Below are 21,419 nucleotides of genomic sequence, written 5' to 3'. Positions count from 1 at the left end.
GGAGGGTGATAGTGCTTTCTAGAAGCCTGCTAAGACGAATACTTAATACTAAAATATGTTAAATCAGTGACATAAACTAAAAAAGGTTCAAACTTTAACTATGCCTATATATCCCAAGTGTATCCTGATGACAGTTAATCCTAAAAACCACTCCCGGCATAGGCTGAAATGAGCTGGCATATCAGCTGCATTTTTGCTTCACTGCACTTCGGCTGCAATTTTAGACTGATTTTAAAATTTTATTGAGCACCCCTGGGGCACATCCTAAATTAGCGATATCGCTGAGGTTTTAACTTATTATATGCCACAGCTGAACCTGCCTGATGAATATTCCCGCAAAATAGACTGTGGGTGATGTGACTTTGTAGATACAGCCATAATGTCTCTTTTACTGTTTTTAAAAAAGGAATATTAAGAATGATTCATCTTTGAGTTGAACTAGTGATAAATTATGATGATACCCTGCAATATTCATCATGGTTGTTGTCAGGCAGCGCTAACATATTACCTTATCACTTGATATGGGAGCCTCTAGAGGGGACTTAAATTTGACATTCATTGCAGCTTGCAGTGCAACCAAGAAGCCCCACATTACAGAGAGGTTGGTGCTGTAAGACTTCAGCAAAGGAAAAAATAGTCACAAAATCCATCAATAAATCCAGACTGTTGGAGAACACTGAATCAGATCTAGGTGTAAAACTAAACAAGACTGTCAGTACACAAAATTATTATCTGGAATAAATGTTTAGACCACTCACAATAATCACTCAAAATCAGCAGGAACCACACAGAAACAGCTACTTGCAAACTACGGATAGTGGTTTATTTTAAAATTAAAATAAATAACCTCTGTGGTGTTTGTCACTAGTTTTGTCACTGGACCTGGTGTAGTGTACTGACAAGTAAATGTTAACAATGTCTATTTAGTGGCACAAACTTGATCCAGTGTGGTGGGTAAACAACACATTCTGTTGTGGCCATGCATTGTTAAAATGTGGTCACAATTTAATTATGTTCCCATGCAATTCTAACCAGTGACCACATCATAATGTTCACAAGGCAATATTTTTCCCCCATGTCCCAAAGGAGTTAAGCATTTTTAAGACTATTCTATCTCGTCAAGTTGACTCTAACCTTACATGCCCCAAAGAGTATCAGCGGTTTTATAAAGTTTATTTGCTCACATTTAGCTAACCTTAAAAACTGCATTTTTTTACTAGCTTGTACTGCTACAGGGAAAAAGAAGCATGTTAAAGCAATGGAAAATAGTTCAAGTCTGAGGCGAGCTTTGACAGCAGCAAACTCTACCTCAGGGAGAAAACGGGAGAAAAGAAACAAAAGAGAAACAACGAAGAATCCGAAGGACGACAATTAAACAGTCTTGTAAAAACAGTGGAAATTTCTCCAAGCAGGAAAAACAACTGCTGTGTACGCGGTAAACACAAAATGAGTACATCTATAGAAGAAGGGAGGATGCCATATCAGTTCTGCAACAGACTGAGCACCAGCTCATCTGTCGCCAGAGTACTGCAGGTTTAATCCCTGTAACATTTGCAGTGGTAAAAATAAGTTGTACTGTTGCACAACTCACTGTAATCTGACAGGTGTGTAGGAGAGGAAAAACGTGGAAAAGCTCTCTCGTGCACAGTTTATTTAATTCAGCTACACTTTAATGTATGTCAAAGCACAGAATACATGTCAAGGGTCTTGCTACCGAAAGTACTGTATGTACATACTTCAAAAAGTAAGTATGCACATACTTGTAACTTAAATACACACTTTTTGTTGGGGAGAGGGTGTGGAGGTTGACAAAAAGTGGCTAAAATGTGATAAGTAAATGTTACAATTCTCTCTTCTATGTACGAACCATTCAGGATGTGAACTCTATAAGATAAAATAAGTGTGTGAGGATTCCTTACCCATATCTCAATATACTTTTAATCTTACCATCATACTAGTTGTGGTGTTATTACTAGAGCATTATCCATGTAGGATACTTTTTGTGTCATTTTGCAGAATTTGTAGTGGTATTGTGCTGATGGACGATGTAGTCAGAGATTAACTTTAGATCTTACTATAATCATCATAGCGTATGTATATATGAAGTCTGTATGTACGGCCAACAAGTCGCTACTGACCAAGGAAGGTATGAAGCATTTTCCAGGCTCCTTCTATGCCGAGTACAATTAAGCTAGATGGCTCATATGCATGTACATGTACAGTCATAAAGCCATAATTTTCAATTTTTACAGTGTTTACAATTTTCTTGAAATTGATGGCGTCAACACACCAAAAGGTAATGATATGTTTTCAGTGTTGTATTGTTGATATAATATGGGTTTCTGAGGTCTGCAAACATCAAATTCTGTCTTTATTTACATTTTGCACTGTACCAACATTTTTGAAATTGCACTTGTAAGAACATCGTAATATCAAATTCAAACTCAAGAAATGTCCAAACACATTTTTGACATAAATACTTTTTGTTGAAAAATTGTCAACTTTTTGATTCTCCACATCAGAGAATGATGAAAGCCTACCTTCTGGAAATATGCCTTCAAATTTTTTTACATTATACTTTTTGTTTTTTCTTTAACTGTTCATACATTTAGACTAAAATTATTCAGTGAAGATTGCATGACATACAGTGAATTGCTTTGAGTGTGAGTGAGTGTTTGTGACAGAAATACATTAGGCACTGCTGGCACTCTTGCTGCTTTCTCCTTTCATGTATGCATATACAATGTAATAATCTAAACTAGCTCTGAATCAGCAGCAAATCTGCCACTCACTTGTAAATCAAAGACAATCCTTTGGGAAAAACACTCAGTCGTGACAACATTATGTTGCACATATGATACAGAGAGAGATGCAAATGTTTAGCTGTATTAAATATCCAAACCCAAATAACACGGCTTGTAAATATTCATGAAAAGGCTGGCAGAAGTGTAACATGCGCCTTCACTTACTGTTGGTTTTGAGGCGGGCTGGCTCACTGTTGCGACTTCCTGCTTGGTTGATAGCCTTGACGAAGAAGATATAACGGGTGCCACTCTGCAAGCCGTGCACCGTGTAGTGGTTCTGCTTGATGTTAGGTACGATCATCCAGCTGTCTGCAGAGTTGTACAAGCCTGGCAGAGCCACAGAGACACAACACAAGTACACACAGCATTAGTAACAAGGTTATGTTGCCGCTTTTAAGGTAACCAGAGTTAGTGTGTCCTGCTAAGAACCTTTTTTTCAGTGATGTTCAAAAGAGTAAAATCTGTTCTCAATTCCGACCAGAGGAGGGTTATTTTTTCTCAAAGCCCCCAAGTGAGTCATCCCCACCCAAATAAGGAGCTCAGAGACCACACGGCTCTCCATGTTATGCAACATTTATGTCTACATACTAATCCATCCCATTACAGTACTTTTACATCAGGTTTAGCATGACAAACTCCCCTGAGGCAATATTGTGCGCTCACTAGGCTAAAACTATAAGCCATTACGAACAAGGTACTCACAATATAAATCTCTGAAGTAAGCGCCTCAAGGCAAAAGACTGTCATTGCCTTTAATGTTCAAATGTACGGAAACACAGGCAGTAACAACATGACCCTATTTGGTGGGCACTTTGATTTAAAGCAGCTTGCAGTATAGAGTTGGTAATGGCAGTTAAGCTGTGCAGTCACCTGCTTCTAAACACAGTCTCTGAGATGTAGTCGACTGTGAAGGATAAAAAAAGGAAATCTCGGCCGCGAGCTAAAGAGTTGATCGCCCACAATGGGGTGCTCCTTTGGCTTTACTCTAGCGTGAAATAACTGGATTGATTTTACACATTAAAATCACTGTTATCGCACAATTACCTGACCTACCACTCTCATGGTGATCAAGGTATGTTTCCTGATTTCAAAGATGAAATAGGCAACTTTGAACACAAGGTGAGATTTATGCAGCTGCTGTGGAGGATTTTAGGGGAGGATTGCTGATTTATGTAAAATGGATATTGCAAAACAGGCCAAGTTCGGAGCTGCTGTGCTTACACTTTAAGCATGAACATTGCGTGACATGTTATATTGCGTACCTTTCCAAAGGCTATCATACAGGACGTGGAAAAAACAGAAACCCCAAAACTGATCACTCTTTCATGGTTTCGTAAACAACACGAGTGTATTAATAACGCCGATAGCTAAAATGAAATGAATGAACTGACAGCATGAATAATAAAACCAAGACGTGCCAACTGGAGACTATACAGAAATTCTATTTTATGGGCAAACATTTTAGAGGCAGTTTATACAAAGGACGGTGAAATTACGAACTCATCCAAAAAAACAACAACAAAGCATCTTGTTTAGTAGAACCACAGCCGAGCCTAACATTTGTAGAGCTGAAAGTAGAATAACCACCCTTTTCATTGTCTCATCCTTCCTCCCAAAGCAGAATTACAAGGAAATAAAAAACACGGAAAGGGAGAGAGTTCTCTGGGCCATGCTTACCTTGTCCCATCTGGTGAGGATGCATTGTGAATTATTGAGTAAGATGGAAACAGCATGCATAAGTAATGGCTGAGAGTCTGCTTGTAAATATAAATACTTCACGGGACGCAAATAAGGCCTTTAAAAGTGAGGCGCCTTTAAGAATGAATGAGGGGAGAGGACTCTTAAGGCTGGAGCTGGAGTGGGGGGCTACATTTTTTACACAAGCTTTTCTAAGACAAAGAAAGCACAAGCGACACGTCTTCCTTTAATATGACAGAACCTAATTTACACCTTTACACCAGGTACACGATCCATTTTATATGCAAATGTGTTTTATTTCATCCTGGATTTGCAAATATGCATGCACTGTTAACAATGAAATCCTATTGCTGTCTCACTCGAAAAAAAAAAGAAAAAAAAGAAAATCAAGACTGTTGTTCTGCTGTGACAGCTGTCCCTTGTTGTCATAAAATTTATGCCACCCACCTGTCGTTTTGGCTGCATCCTGCAGAAATTAGGTAGACGACAGTGTTACGTGGGCTTTCAGAAAGAGATACATGGGAAAGATAAGAGAGAAGGACTTCACGCTGCTTTTCATTTTTAAAGCTTTTGATCTCTGTAGCACCTTTCCATTTTTGCTAAATAAAATTAGGTCAGTGCGCAGCAATATGCTATTGCTACTTTTGCCAATGAAAGGAGCTTCTTGACACTAGCTTTGGAAAGCACCGTGGCTACAAAGTATGGTGGCGGTGTATGTGAATGAGCCATTTGGGAAAGAGAAAGCGAGGGAATACAGAGAGGAAGTAGATCAGCTTGCGTTGTGCATCCAGACATCAAGAGCTTGTGTATGTATATGTACAGTATGTCTGTGCATCTGTTTGTGTCGCCGTTTTCTCGGAAGCAGGCAGACGAGAAAGGAAGAGCAACATTAAATATCTGGGGAACGCAATAGGGTTTGTCTTTGATGATGCAATATAAAGTTAATGGTGACAGCGTGTGTCTCACTGTGTCCTTGCATGGGTATGTCTTAGTCCTCTGTTCATTTCTTATAAAACAGCCCTATACGTGTGTGTATGTGTGTGTGCTCATCTTACTTTACTTGTACAGGTTAATATTGTCTGACTGGCCTTCAACAGTGACTGAAATCTCATCGCCATTTACTCCAACAACCAATATCGCTTCTAAGATTGATCTGGTGTGGATCAATCTCAGAAGTGTTCCCTATTGAGATGCACAAAGCGCAATTTTTCCCCCCTGCACTTCGGGCTTCCCTTGCGCCCACTGGGAATCTGCATCTCACCTGTGATAATCATTTTAATATTTCACCACAGGCAATGTTTACGAGCACACATGAATAACAGGTGGCGGAGGGAGATAGCAGGCAGATATTGCTAGCGCGATTACCAGGCAGGCCTCCCAGAAACACAGTACAAACCGGCGACAGGAACGGGGAAAGTGGCTGATGTCATGCGGAGATGGAAGCAGAGGGAAAGAAGGAAATTACTACTCCCAAACAAAGCGGATGTTGCATTTCTTTTTAGGCAAGTGTAATTGTGGTAGATATTATTCATATCGCAAAGAAAGTGTATTAGGAAATACAGCTACTTGTTTTTGTACTCATAATTAGTTATTAATACCACTCTCCTGTACACACAGATGATAGAGCCAAGGTGTAAAAGGCTTTGCATAAAGACTAGAAAAAACTAGGCTGGCTCTATCCTAAGGTACTAACTACCTATTTTCTAAAAATACAGATATTTATTTACACTATTAAAAAGCAAAGCAGCATTATGTGGAATATGAGGACCCACCCCAACAGGTCGCGGCAGATGGCCACCCCTCCACGAGCCTGGTTCTGCCGGACGTTTCTACCTGTTAAAAGGGAGTTTTTCATACTATTGTTGGATTTTTCTCTGTATGTATTATTGTAGGGTCTAATATAAAACACCTTGAGGTGACTGTTGTTGTGATTTGGCGTTATATAAATAAAACTGAATTGACTGTGAAGGTTCTCAGTCATCCAGGTCATTGTAGTCAAAGGAGCTTGCAAAGAAAAGCGTCTGGACTTGGAAGTTACTTGAAGACGTTTCACCTCTCATCCGAGAAGCTTCTTCAGTTCTAAGGTCAAATGGTGGGGAGTCCCACATTTAAACCTAGTGGGAGTTTCCCCCCCACAGAGGGACAAAAGGACCCCCTGATGATCCTCTAATCGCCTGAGCCAAGGTGTGAAACTGAGTGTGGGTCCCAATCAGCCAGGGTTTCGGGTGAGCTCTTTGTGAAACAGCCACTTCACAAGCGCATGGCACAACATAGAAGAGCCACCTCCACAGGACAAGACTCAGCAGTCCATCTGCATCTTGAGGATAAAGGACACTCTTTCGAGGATGCCAACGTTCACATTTTGGACAGAGAGGACAGATGGTTTGAAAGAGGAGTGAAAGAAGCCATCTATGTCCACTGTGAGCGACCATCTTTGAACAGAGGCAGCGGTTTACGACACCAACTGTCTGCCATCTATAATTCAGTTTTGAGTTCCCTTCCCAGACGCCTTAACGCCCACTCACATCCTGGGCCATCTGACCTCAGGAATTCGCATGATAAGGTGGGGCCAGGTTTCACAAAGAGCTCACCCGAAACTCTGGCTGATTGGGATCCACACCCAGTTTCACACCTTGGCTCAGGCGATTAGAGGATCATCAGGGGGTCATTTTGTCCCTCTGTGGGGGGAAACTCCCACTAAGTTTATATCTGGGACTCTCCACCATTTGACCTTAGAACTGAAGAAGCTTCTCGGATGAGAGATGAAACGTCTTCAAGCAACTTAAAGAAGTCCAGACGCTTTTCTTTGCAAGCTCCTTTGACAAAACTGAATTGAATTATACTAAATGTATATCTGTAAAAAGATCATTTATGGCAAATCTATTAAGACCTTTTATGCTGTTTTACCCATGTTCTGTAGCCCTGAACTTTTCCTGACACTGCCCAAGCTGAACACGAGAACAGGTAATTAAATGTTTTTACGTGCGTCTGTGAGAATAAAGCAAGTAACTGTTCTGTGATTTCACAGCATGCCAACGAGTGTTGCGTGTTCTGCCTCTGGCATGCACGGCGTCACTTGAAGCATTAAGAGTTGCTGATGTGTGCTGTATGTGAGAACAGGCAACGGCAATGCCCTGACTTGATTCTCTCAATATTTTCCAAGGTGTTATGACATTAGAAGGTTGTAGTATATAATGAAAAAGGATCAAATAAAACAGCGTACAACTAAGTGTGTTTAAGAGCCTCAACAGAAATACACAGACAAGCCTCAAAATGATAACGCAGACTTTCACAGTCAAATCTGGTTGAAAATCAAGATGGAAAAACAAATATTTATGAGGAAGTAAATGTGTAACTGGATAATCCACGATGCCAGTTGGCAGATGGCACCCGCATTCGTCAACAGCACCAGACACAACAACTTTCAGAGGGCCACAGGTAGCAGCCACACACAAGATGGTATTTGGTTTCACTTGCTGATTCTATTTTCTGCCGCTTTGCTTGGATGATCCTGCAAAGGCAGGGTTCACGAGGCACCACAACCCCACTTCTCCTCCTCATGGGAAGGCCAAGTCTGAAGATGTGGCCGGGCGAGAAAAAGGAGAGAGACAGGATGGCACTCAAGTGGGAGCATTTAGCCACTTGGAAAGTTAGAGAAAAATACTATGGTATAAACTCAAGTGGCAAACTGGGCTAAATGGATTTCTCCATTTCTCAGTTTCTCCTACGAATCTCTAAGGACTCTGTGGCAGCACACGGCTGAATATCTGAGTCACTCAGTCTATCATAGCTGAAATGTATCCTGATGTTTCAAATGGCTAGAGCACTTGAGTTGCATGGTTAGATGGAGAAATGTCAGGCCACATAGAGGAGAAGAGAGAAGAGGAGATGAAAAGATTAGAGAGGCACAGGTGTTTGTGTGTGTGTATTTGTGTGCGTATGTGCTTGAATGTGCACGATTATGTACATTAATCACATCCTTCTCATATCAGTAAGTGGTTTTCACCTTCCCTATGTACCCATTATCCACTCTGATTTTCACCAGTCCATCCGTTTGTTTTCTCCTTGGCAGTGGCCTTTCTTTCACTTCATTTACGTCGCGATAGCCGTTCGGTTATAGTGCTGATTAGAAAACAAAAGCTAGATGGAGACAAATGCATAAAATCCCATTTAGGAACATTATGTTTGTGTCAGGCAGCACGGTGGCACAGTGGTTAGCACTGTTGCCACACAGCAAGAAGGTCCTGAGTTCAATTCCAACATCAGGCCGGGGTCTTTCTGTGTGGAGTTTGCATGTTCTCCCCGTGTTTGCGTGGGTTCCCTCCGGGTACTCCGGCTTCCTCCCACCGTCCAAAGACATGCAGCTTGTGGGGATAGGTTAATTGGAGAATCCAAATTGCCACTAGGTGTGAATGTGCGAGTGAATGTGAGTGCGAATGGTTGTCTGTCCCTGTGTGTTGGCCCTGCGACAGACTGGCGACCTGTCCAGGGTGTACCCCGCCTCTTGCCCTATGACAGCTGGGATAGGCTCCAGCGCCCCCCGCGACCCTGAAAAGGATAAGTGAATGGATGGATGGATGTTTGTGTCACTCTAAGGTATAATATAACATTTCTGCATTTAAATGTCAAAAAACTGATTAGATGAACACTGCTCACTTGAATACTAACATGTTTTAAATAACATCCAAACCCCCTCAAAATATACATTTATATTTAATGTAATGGTGCCTCAAATTTTAGTCAATGCTAGTAGTATTATAACAAGTCAGTCACAGAGCTAATGATTAGAAACTACGTAGAAAATAAAACAATGAGCATAGTTTCTGCCTGTGTCCCAATATGTAGATTTTTACTGGCAATAGTGTCATAATTTATCGCTGCATCATTTTACTGCCATGCTGTCTTTTGCTATAAAGACATTTGAATATGTGCACTTAAATTGCCCAATAATGTTATGAAGGGAAAGACCATGTTTAAATTTTCTGTAACGTGTAAAAACCTGAAAAGGACGACAGTCTGTTTGACTTTAAAGGATTCAAAAAGATTCAGAAGAAGAAGAAAAAGAAGACCTGTGCTCTGAGTCCTGGTTCCTAAATGAGAGAAGTGACCCAGAAGTAGCTGTGTGGTGACCAAATGAAACAAATACTAAGAGAAGTAGCTTCATTGCTTCATTTATTACCTCCTTTAGCAGAGGATGCACTGGATCATCTTTAATAGAAGGAGAGGAAACGATGCATCATCTCAATGTTCATGAACACACTTATCAAAATTGAGAAAGTGGTGCAGATCAGCTAAATGTTAAAAGTAAGTACATGTTCTATTACATACCATAACCTACTGATATACTTTGAGTTTTTAAAAACATCCTTTTAAATGCACTGGTGAACTATGACTGTGTCGCTGCTGTAATAAAATCTGCTGCTTGTCAAAGAGTCGTATGAAGTCTTGCATGTTCTTGCATGAAGAATGCACACTCTCAAGATAATGAGCTTCATCAAAATGTGTTTAAATTTCTTTAAAATTCAGTTTGCATTGGTAACGTCCATTGCTGTATTGCTGGGATTGTGATGGATGGATGAAGGGAATTTTATTTGGGTCTTTTCCAAGGAGCTGGAAAGGAGTTACGCTCCTCAGCAGGAAAATACATTTTATTCCACTTTATTGGCTAAGCAGGTCAAATTAGTGTGATTGCAGGGTGATCTACTAATAGCGTGCTACTTACAAAGATGCAGCCAGTTCATTTTGATAATAACTACCATTCTGCCAAGAGCAGCGCAACGTAGCGGCTCAAAAACCAGCAGTCCTGATGAGGAAGCATGTAATCTGCTAACCTAAATAATACAGTCTGAGCACGGGTCTTAAGTATGTGTTTCTCACTGATAACGGCACGGCAATACAGATTACTGAGAGGAGGCTAAAAGAGAATCAATGTGTTTTTGATACAAGGGATAATTCTTCTGATAGAAATTGATGTTGCCTGTTTGTGGTGCTGCAGGTTGAGAGTCAGCTGGAGACGTGAGTTGTTATAAAGTATTCCAGTGTATAGACCTGAAATCTGTGTGTAACAGCTTAACTGTGTGATGTGTAGAAGAAGACCAAATATTATCTGTCATCAGATCCAGAGCCCTCCATTTGTTAATGAAGATAGTGTTAAAGTACCATATACAGAAATGTGTGCATTGCTTTTTTTGGTACCTTTATTATTCAGGAGCAGAATTATTTAGGGCTTGGCTCTAAACATTCAGGGTGAGGACCGGCCGTAAAAGTCCAGCCTTTGTAATAAAGATGTTTTTCATTAGTTTTTCTCACCTATTTGGCCATCTTCTCAACATTGCAGGATCAACATGGCGCACATGTGGCGTGACATTGTTCCTGCAAGTGCGGCCCGATACTCTGTGCACCACATTTTAAATCCTCACCAATTCTCCTACACACCTGTCATTGAGCCTTTACTTGATCTCATGATGTTTTTAGATGAGGTCAAGAAAAAGCTGCCAGGAAAAGAAGGTAATATTTCAGATTTTAATACTGGAATTAGGAGCCTGCTGAGTCAGCCACGTGACGGTGATAGTGGACTGAAATTTGCTCTGAAAACTGAGCATTTGCTCTTATAAACTGCAGTATGATCTTTGTTCTATTATAAAACACCTCTAGTAATTGCAATTCATATCTAACGGGAAAAGCACTGAAAGCAAAACACTTTTATCAGGGTCGTGTTTAGTTAGATTAAATCTGTTTGATTCTTGCCGACTTTGATCTGCTAGCAGAATAAATGTTTGGGAAATATCACAAGTACATTGTACTGTTGCAGCTCTGAAATAAAAATGTAGTACTCATATAGGGATTGAAGTATTGAGGATTAATGGGAAAGGTTAAAACGGTGAAGCTATGATCCTCAGTTTTTGTGTCTGCTGAGTTTTCACACTGCTTAAACAAATATGTGATTCTTAAACCTATCTCAGGCATCCCCTTGTGTTACAGTATGCACTGTATGGCCTATTTTATAATGAGTACTCTTGATAACTGCGCTCCATCTCTCTAAAAATACAAGCATGGAAAACAACAAAGACAAAAAAAAAAATCCAGGTTATCCAACACAGCTGGTATAAAATATTGAACATATCAAAATAAGACTAAGTAATGCTGAAATTATTGCAGTGCTTTGTTTCTTGAACCCGAAGAGAGGTCAGTGAAAATGGTGTGCTTAGTGCTTCTGTGTAGATAGATGTACATTTTATATATATTTTATGATAAAAACCAGAAGATTCTTATAATACCACAACAGCAGCAGGGTCACACAATTCCAGGCTACAAACACGGGCTGTAATTGAGGATGCAACTAAATGGAGAAGAAATTAGAGCTGGTGGCTAGGCAACAGCAAAAGGAAGGAAGTGCAACAGAATGAACAGCCTGAGCAGAAGCAGTCCGTGAAAATATCGTGCAGAGTCAGTGGTCCATAGAACTGCAGTCGAAGAGAAGTTGTCAAAGTCAAGTGAAGTGCATCATGCACAGTGCATGAAAAGAAACGCATAAACAATGGGAGGGCTATGTGACAGCCAGTGGCACCAGATTCATTTCAGATGTGGGGGACTAGTAAAAAGTCAGCCAATAAAATTGATTTAAAACTATTGCAGCATGTCAGCTGTCCCCTCTCATCCGAAAAATGGTTGGGGGAGAAAGTAACTGTGGATGGTTCTACGTGAGAGAATGCAAAAATCCATGGGACTAAAGTTTTGCTCAGTTTCAATTAGCATCCATTCATCCATACTCTCCACTTATCCAATTCAGGGTGGTTGGAAGGCGGGGTAGACCCCGGACATGTCACTAATCTGTCACAGGGCTAACACAGACACATTTAGGATCATCAAATAACCTAACCCCACTAACCCCACTTTGTTCTGTGGGAGGAAGCAGGAATATCCAGGGGGAGCCCACAGGAGAACACTGACACCTGGAACATGGTGGATTTGAACCTAGGACCTTGTTACTGTGAGACAGCATCATGTCCAATGAGTTTGCTCTGCCTTGTTCTTTACTCTTCCTCTCTATTGAGTGTGTGTTACTCACTGATGAAGTTTGTTTGGCCCGTGTAGATCGTGTACTGCAGCTCATAGGAGGTGACGCTGAACTCGTCCTCAGACGTCCAGTGAACAGTGATGGTGTCGTGGGAGGCGGTGCACAGCTCGTCTCTTATAGATGGAGGGTTGGGAGCTACGTGTGGAGGAAACAAGAACACGATTAAATAAAAGAAATGTTAGAAAGCGTCATCAAGTCATTTTGTCTTGATTCTCAGAAATATAATACGTCTCAACAGCTGCATAAAATTTTTACTACTTGAATTTGACGTGAAGCGGACACGAGGTGATTGTCTTTCTAAAGGGGAGTTTTGTGTGTTCGTAACGTCTTTCAGACGTTCCTTTTCATTTATCTGAGGGCATATGAATGTGTTGGCTTTGTGTCAGAATGAAAACCCCGGTCACTTTTGTAAAGATCGTGATCACACCCTTTCTTGGTCTGACCTATTAATATTTAGGCAGCACATTCAACGTGGAGAAGTCTGAATGGCATGGAGCCATATAGCAAAGAAACGAACACAACTTCTGAACAGGTGTGAGCCTGTGTTTTGTTTTGGCCAATGAAGACTTTTTAATTAAAGAGAGGGTGTTGACATCCAAAAACAGATGACATATGAGATCAGGGTTCACAAAGATCAAAGTACAAGATAACAATGTATGAGGAGATAGAGCAGAGTTAGAAAAGCTTCCTTTGTGCTTTTTTGTCCAACACAGTCTTAGATAACTTATACTTTGTAACTGTCATAGACAGCATGAGCATTTGTTGAGTTAATCTGCTGCTCCTTAAGGCCAGATGACTTTTCTGTCTGAAAGGGAGACAGCTGAGGTGCCACGAAAAGCAATAAAGTCAACAGAGGTTGAAGTTTTGAAAGAACCATAAAATAACATTACTCTCTTCCCTCAGGAAAAGATAGGTTTGTGTATTTTGGTTTCAGTCGCCGTCCAAATGTGAAAATCAAAGTCTGATAACTTGCATTTGTGAATTACAGAATGTCAAACAGGACAAACGTGTGTTTTTATCCTCCCCTCACCCCTAACCAGTCACGCCAGATCGCTGCCCCTACCTGAGCGTGGCTCTGCAGGAGGTTTCTTCCTGTTAAAAGGGAGTTTTTCCTTCCTACTTTCACCAAAGCACTTGCTTATAGGGGGGGTCATGTGATTGTCTGGGTTTTCGCTGTTTTCTTTGTATTGTATTTCTTTGTAGGGTCTTTACCTTACAATGTAAAGTACCTTGAGGTGACTGCTGCTTTGATTTGGAACTATATAAATAAAATTGAATTGAATAAGGCAGCAAAGTTGTGTTTTCCATGTCTGAAAAGGGCTTATGTGACAAGGCTGGATAGTTTTCTTAACTTATAGAGAACAGTTTTGTTCTTTGAAACAGTGAATCAAAAAAAACAAACCAAAAAAACCCAAGACAGCAGCAGGACGATTGTTAACATATCTACTGCAGAGTGAATTTACCTGTTAGGTAATCTAGTCCTTCCAGAATCTTCTTCTCTCGGGAGAAGTCAAGAGCGAAGTTGTCAAACGCCTCGTTCAAGTTGACATCTGGGATGAGCACCTGCGAGGAAGCCGTGGCCATTGCAACCCTTTTGAATTGCCAGGACACGGGGGCGAGCAAAGTAAATGGTAGAGAAGGAGGGATGAGAGGTCCGATGACGTGACGAGGAAAACAGGGATGGAGCAGGAAAAGATGGGAGGTGATGAAGAGATGGAAAAATAAGAGCAGAGAAGTGAGGTGAGATGGCAAGAGGGGAGAGGTGGTAGATATTATTAGTGACACGGAAAAGGACAAGAGAGGGGAAAAAATTTAAAAGAATACAAACATGAAATTCATGGTCTCATTTCTGCCTTGGTGTTGTCAAAACACACTCAAACCAGACATGCACTGACAGACTTACTCTACAGTGTCTACAGCTTTGTGGAAACTTGTGCCTACTTCTGCTTTGAGCATCAGTGAGCTGTCTGTGGCAGGAGCCAGCCAGAACCACAGTGCTGGCAGGGTTACACAGCAGTGCAGAGTGGAGCACTAGTCCTTAAGACTTCAGCTCCTCAGTAAAGAGAAACCAGTCAGTCAATAAAGTGCACGGCCAGGTGGTTGAAAGAAAAGTGGAGCCGAGGCCAAATAAAAGATAGTGTGCTAGCCGTGGCTTTTGCAAAGGTCTTTGTGAAAGAGACAGAGCAAAATATCTACAGGAGGAGGACGACGAAGGAATGAGGGCATTACAGAAGCGCGAGGGTTGAAAGGAAAAGTGCAGAGCTGGCCCTTAAATGATAGATGATTTTCAACAGAGGCCTGACATTGATCGCACGAGTCAAAGACTTTTGATAAAATGCTGATTTCACCAGCAGCCCCTTCAAGTGGATTTCACAGAGGTAAAAATCGAAAACTCATTGTAGGGCAGAGGTTTTGATTTAAAGAGTCAAAGACTCATTGCCAAATACTCTGACAACTATCATGCAGCCTGCTACAATGACACAACTCCACACGGAAAAAGCAAGACAAAAACCCCAGTCAGGATGACTTGTCGAAAGCCTCCCACTTGTCTGGACTATTAATAGTTATAATGAAGTGATATTAGCATATTGTTGCAACAGGCAGGTGGTATAAGTCGGTGCGCCGCTCCACCTACCTTTCGGCGACATTTCTGGCAGTCTGAAGGAAGCGGGCGTGGTCGTTCTCCTTCAAGCTCTGCTCAGCCTGTGTGATCAGGGCACTGGAGCGCTCCAAACACTGGCGACAATTTGCAATCTGCTGAGCCAACTTGCGCAGTTTCATCACCTGGAACAAACGAAGCACACGTTGCCACGTTACGACACACGCGGTCCGTATTCATTTACACACCGCGAGCCTTGAAGGAATACGTCGCCCTTCTCGATAACTCGACTTTTAAATTTTTCATTTAGCTAAGAGAACGCAGACGACATTGCCAGCACCTGGTCTAGTAAAAGATTCACAAATGCCACTGCGACATTCTTTTACTATGCGAGAATCTTGACACGTAGTCTATGTCTCTAATCCCCATCTCCAAAACTTAGACAAAAGTAGTTCACTGGTGTTATTGATCTTCTATGTTCATCTTCTGGGACTGAAAATAACTTTCTGTTTGCTCAGGGCAACTTGTGTGCCTTCCACTGCAAAAATTCAGGAAAAAAGGATCTCAAAACTCTCTCTACATCCAAAAAAAAAAGAAAAAAAAAGCCCTCCTCTGCACTCCAATAATTTCAGTTTGATGGATTTCTTTAATTCGTTTTGACAGTAACTAAAAAAAGCCAATTGTGCTTTGCTTCCCACATCGGCACACATTATTGACACAAAGACAGCACTCTCTCAGGTGATTTTTGCTAGGTGAACTTTCCGTATTGCAGAGTTAACTGAAGTTTTATAACCAAAGAAAAACAGACGCAGATATTCAAACACATACGACGAGCGTGATCAAATATTATATCCACAGAAGAATCTGACCGTGCAGAAGCAATTAGCAGATGACATTAGAGTTTATGATTAAGATGCACCAACAGGAAAAATGAGAAAAAGGAAGCAGAGGGCCTGAGTTTAAGTGAGCCCATTGGATCTATTCTCACATTGACCTTAATATCATGTTGCACAATCAAAGGGCAGATAGTTCTAGGTCACTGGATGCGGGGCACCAGTCTGTGCATACATATCCATGTTTAAAAACTGTGAAATGAGGCCTGGCAGGAAATGGATGAGACACTACTGGCTGTAAAAGTCACAGTTCTTTCCCTCCTACCTTACCAAGCAAAAGAGACATCGAGCTCGTCTTTTGAGCACCTCGTAAGCGCATCTACTGTGCATTCAAGTGGTGCGCGTGATTCAAATGTAGCAGCGCAGACAAACAGGAAACTGCTGATTTTGAACCGCATAATAATTTGCTTCATTTTCATCACAAAGCATCATGCTGTGCGAATCAAGTCAGGTCACGTTGTCAGGTCAGGATTCAGACACAAGTACAATTTGTAAAGTCCTTTTCACTGTAATTTGTTAGCGTGTGTGCTTTAATGTAATTTCCCACCGAGCAAAAGGAAAGCCACGATGAGCAAATTTGAAATGAAAGTAATCTGTTTATCTTTATTGCCGCTCATATCCTGATCCTGGAAATGTAGTTTGATGTAAAAAAACAAAACAAAACAAAGGGTCTTTGTGAGCGCTGAGACTGCCAGCAAGAGGCAACTGTAGAATTCAATACGGGCTTTAGCGTGGAGTGCTGTTAAATGATTAAATAAATCATCTGTGAATCTAAAGGCAAAGAATGAAGTTAAGTCTCTTAATGCACTGAACGCATCATAATTTCAGGCTAAGGCTAATTTGAATCTCTAACACTGAACAAAACTAAAAAGTTCACATGGTTAAAAGGTCACCATCAAAAGCTTTCACGGAATCTAATGTCCACTTTCCTTCCCGCTGCTGCAAAAGCTGCTGCTGCTGCTTTAGAAGTCTCGTTAAGCTGGAGTCTTAATGGAGTTTTCAACTGACATCTCAGCTGCACTTGCACTGAGTCCGCCATAATCTCTTGTCACTAAAAATGACATTTGAGCAGGTTGTTGACTGCAAAGAGCGGAGAAGCGAGAGGAGGTTTAAAGGATGAATTGTTATTTGGCAACATAGGCCGCAAACAACAATTTTAGAGATGATTACTTCTCTCCTGCAAAATAATGGACAATATGGCACAGTCTGAGTGTGTGTTCGTGTGTGTGTCTCTTACTTTGTGCGAAGCCTACAGTTCGTGATTTAAAGCTGAAATTGAACCTTCTAATATAATTTAAATACTTATGAGGTGATGCTACAATATTTAAAGTTATTTTTTTATCATTTTACTGAGTCATAAAACAAAACCAAAACTTTTTCAGAGGCTGAATTTTCTTAAAGTGCAATTATAGATATGAAAACAAAGCGATGTGTTATTAATGGCTTATAAACATAATACGTTTGCTCTCACTCCAGTTGATTGAAAAACATATTTTTGTAGCAGTGACATAATGGTTAAATTACTAAATAGTCTTCTGTAGGTATTTTTGCAGCTACAGGTATAATCCCCTGGTAGCCATTAAAACAAATGCATCAGTCTTTCATACTGTTTGTCATTGAAAGTAGATGAAACCAGGATATGACTGCATACAAAAACACAGAATCTCAACAACAGATAAATCCAGCTGATGCTGTGGGAATATATGCCATCTGTAAATTATGGTAGCATGAAGTTCTATTTTACAAGTAATGACCAGCCATCAGTCACTAGATTTTGGATGTGGATCCTTAAAGTTTTACAGCCTTGATTTGCTTTTAAAGAAATAGAATAAACAAAACCACAGCACTGAAAACAGGCCGAAGCCAAAGGCTTTGTATGGCCGACCATCCATCCTGACCTGGCTCTGAGAGACAAATATTATATTTGCACATTCACAAGAGGCACTTGTCACATAAACACAGAGACAGGATGTTTAAGTGGTGCCAACAACAGTAATGCTGTTGTTTTTATGATGAGTCCCTACCAGGCATAAGCTTTTAAACTGAAGTTCAAATGACCAATGAGATTGTTAAAAAAAATTGTGTTAAAAAAAAGCTAGTATGTAACACTAAAAGAGTTTTGCATTGTTAATCCTTAGAGTTTGAACAGTTTTCAAGAAAAGATAACGGAAAAGCGGCAGAATAGATGCTTGGAAGACAGGAAGTCATATGACAAAAACACACAAACAGAAACCCGGCCGTGGGAATAGTCTGTTTTTTTTTGTTTTTTTTTTTGTTATGTGCGTGTGTGTGAGCTGGGAGAGATTAAGTATGACTGCTGAGTCTCCTCTGCAAGATACAGACCTCATTATGAAGAAGTAAGAGAGAGAATGGGAGCACCTTGCTCACCATGATGAAGCCTGTATAATCCGGTTATTCTGTTGCAGAGTCACCTCTGAACACTTTCCTTTATGAGACTGTCCTCAACAGGAAGCCTTCTCAGTACTTTGCTCAGAAAATGTATAATATGAGCCGTGTTTTTGTTGCTGTGTAAAATATCAATATTCATCTTATCCTTTGCTCTCTTCTACACATTTGAATTAGTCAAGGCGCATTTGATTCATCTTCCTTGACCTTTCAAAGTGATGCATACGGGCTTCCTACATTTGACCGCTGTACCGTCAACTGGAGAGCCTTTTACAGGCACAGACTCTCAGGAGAACAAACCTTGCTCTTTGTCTGCATTCATTGTCGACACACTCCTCTGTCTCACACACACACGCAAACCTATTTTAGTCTTTGTGTTAACTGTTGGGAAATTTCTCTATGAAGCTCCTCTGCCACCTTGGATCCTTCACAAGCACTTAAAATTTCACCTCTGGAAGGGTTATTCATGGTCAGAGACGGGACAACGACCCATATACACATGGGCATGAGCACACACACACACACACACACACACGCACACACACAGAGCCAAATGTGTATCTGTCTGCGCAGTTAGTTGTGGACTTTCTAAAACAGCAGCAGGAGATTCAGAACAGTCTTTCCTGCCATTTTAAATTCTCTCCTCACACATTCATGTTGACCTCCTAAATATGAGGCGAGACTGTTATCGCTCTCTTTTTTTTTATCCTCCGTGTTTTTCATTTCTCGTAAAGCCTGCATGTGGTGTATATTTGGGTAAACAAGCAGACAACCACACAAGTAGCCTTACAAATATATTCTGTCCACGGCATCTTTGCTTTCATATTCATTCGCTTCTGCAAAGTGATGGTGGGTCAGGCTTATTGCCTTACTTTAGATGGCAAGGCGACACAAGTGTTTGAAATATGAACTGCTGAAAACTGAATGAAACGATGTAATAGGAATTCACCGAAGCCATCATCTCTCTCTTCTAAGTGCCAGTAATCACTGTTTTTGTTTATGCACGCTGAATAAAAGTGCGTCTAATCTTGGACTGATTCAGTTAATGACACACGCAGAAGATCATCCATCTACTCGTTTTGGTTGTAGGGTACATTTAGAGATACACTGCCTGGGGTTCCTTAACAACTCCCAGCAACATCATTTACAACAAAAGATTTTGTTTAGTTTTTTTTAGGAAAATATACATTTTGCCTGCCTCAGCAGACATTCAGTTAATTAACTATAGATCTTATCTCAGGAGTTTAAACAATATTCAGCTTTACACACAACAGTAACTAAAAATACAACATCTGGATGATAATCTTGCTCTGACTGATTAAATCTATTGGGACCTGTTGTGGTCATTTACATTTCTTTTCAAGTCTTGGACTCTGCAACTGTTGCTATGCATGATTCACAGTTCAAAATAATCTATATTTATCTTAAGTTATCTTATACTAGGCCTTGGTGCAGCCCTTCAGTTCCTCGAGTGTCTCCCTTTAGTGTCACAAGCCCTTTAAACTTATGATTTCCTGTGACTGTGTGCACTGAACTTGCAGTCTCGTTAACTCTGAAGTGAAGAGTCAGGGTTAGCTTATTAAATACATTTTGGAAAGCCAGAAATCTGTTGCTGTCTACATATACTGAAATTCATATTAACTACTTACACTCGTAGTCCAGTCAGAACCTCATAGATGTCAAACTTATATTGAAAATTTACTCTAAATAAGTGAATATTGTAGTTATTTCAGGACACCAGTTTAACTGCAAAATGGGATAGATGCTCAGGAATCTTGTTATTATATATAACCAGTTTACAGTCACTTGGCAACCAGTTGAGTCAAGTTCCCTATCGTAAAGAGGCACATCCCAGGATGAGTTACGCTCACTGGCACAGACCGACTCAGACTGATTACAATATCATGGCAACCTCTCTGAATTTCTAAATTAGACAGCGATTATTTGCAAACCTTGACCAATCTGAGAGTAACTGCAGTCTGTCTAAGTTGGGCCGTGAGTGTTTGGAGGCAGGTTGCCTTTCTTGAGGTCACCTGGGCAATTGCTTTGTGATGAAACGTGGTCGCCAAGAGATTGAAGGTATTGCACGCTCATCCGCTGGTGACTGCAACTACTTGCATTCAGGAAAAAAAATCCAATAGTTGATTATGTTCATTTGGCTACGCCTAGAAATTCTGCCCATAAAAATTATGAACAGAATCGGTGACAAAGGGCAGCCCTGGCGTAGCCCATCACCCACCAGGATCGAGTCCGACTTATTGCCGGCTGTACGGACCAAGCTCTTGCAACGGTCGTAGAAGGACTGAATGTCCCGAAGCATGTTCATCTGGATTTAGCATTTTCAGTGGGAGAAATGTTTCGTCACTCATCCAAGTGACTTCCTTCCATCATGACTTCTTCAGATAAGCGAAGAAGTCATTTGGATGAGTGACTTTTTATTTATTTTTTATTAACTTACAGGGAACCATAGTAGGTTCCCTGTAAGTTAATAAAATGCCAATATTGTTGTCTGTTAGCTTTGTTTTTTTGTGTCTTAAAGGTTAAAAAAAATCAGTCAGTGCCACCTTTGTGATTGTACCTGAATTTGAATATTTCAGACTGCACTTAAAAAAATTTAGTTGAATATAATACTTTACCTTGGATTCTTTGATCTTCACGGCGATGACCTGTTTTCTCTGGCGGATGATCTCCACCAGCTCATCACACTCCTCTACCAGCTTAGCTTCATGCATGGCTGTGTTCACCTGAAGAGAAGCAAACACACAACTTAAGAAACCCTCACACAGCCTCACTTTAAAGTCAAACTGTATATCCACTGACTCGCTCAGGTTCAATGTATCTTATATTTTGCTTTTGGTGTCTGATATCAAAACTGTGTCTGCACATTTTTTCTTCTTCCTCGTTCACACGCTCTCTTTGGGAACTTTGTAAGACTTTCAGAG

General features: G+C 40.7%; 1 protein-coding gene across 5 annotated transcripts in view; it reads right to left on the bottom strand.

Annotated features, from left to right (window-relative positions):
* The window catches only part of mid2 (midline 2), a 160,684-nt gene that overhangs the window by 19,300 nt on the left and 119,965 nt on the right, over positions 1-21,419 (bottom strand). For all 5 annotated transcript variants that reach the window (XM_085131782.1, XM_085131769.1, XM_085131768.1 and 2 more), the window contains 5 exons: positions 21,114-21,221; positions 15,215-15,363; positions 14,043-14,170; positions 12,571-12,714; positions 2,970-3,131 (listed from right to left, as the gene is read on the bottom strand). In XM_085131782.1, the coding sequence (XP_084987908.1) occupies positions 2,970-3,131; positions 12,571-12,714; positions 14,043-14,170; positions 15,215-15,363; positions 21,114-21,221 (691 nt within the window). The remainder of the gene's footprint in view (positions 1-2,969; positions 3,132-12,570; positions 12,715-14,042; positions 14,171-15,214; positions 15,364-21,113; positions 21,222-21,419) is intronic.

The sequence above is a fragment of the Neolamprologus multifasciatus genome, chromosome 2 (genome assembly GCF_963576455.1).
Source record: "Neolamprologus multifasciatus chromosome 2, fNeoMul1.2, whole genome shotgun sequence".
NCBI lineage: Eukaryota > Metazoa > Chordata > Actinopteri > Cichliformes > Cichlidae > Neolamprologus > Neolamprologus multifasciatus.
This window is presented reverse-complemented; position numbering and strand designations above follow the sequence as displayed.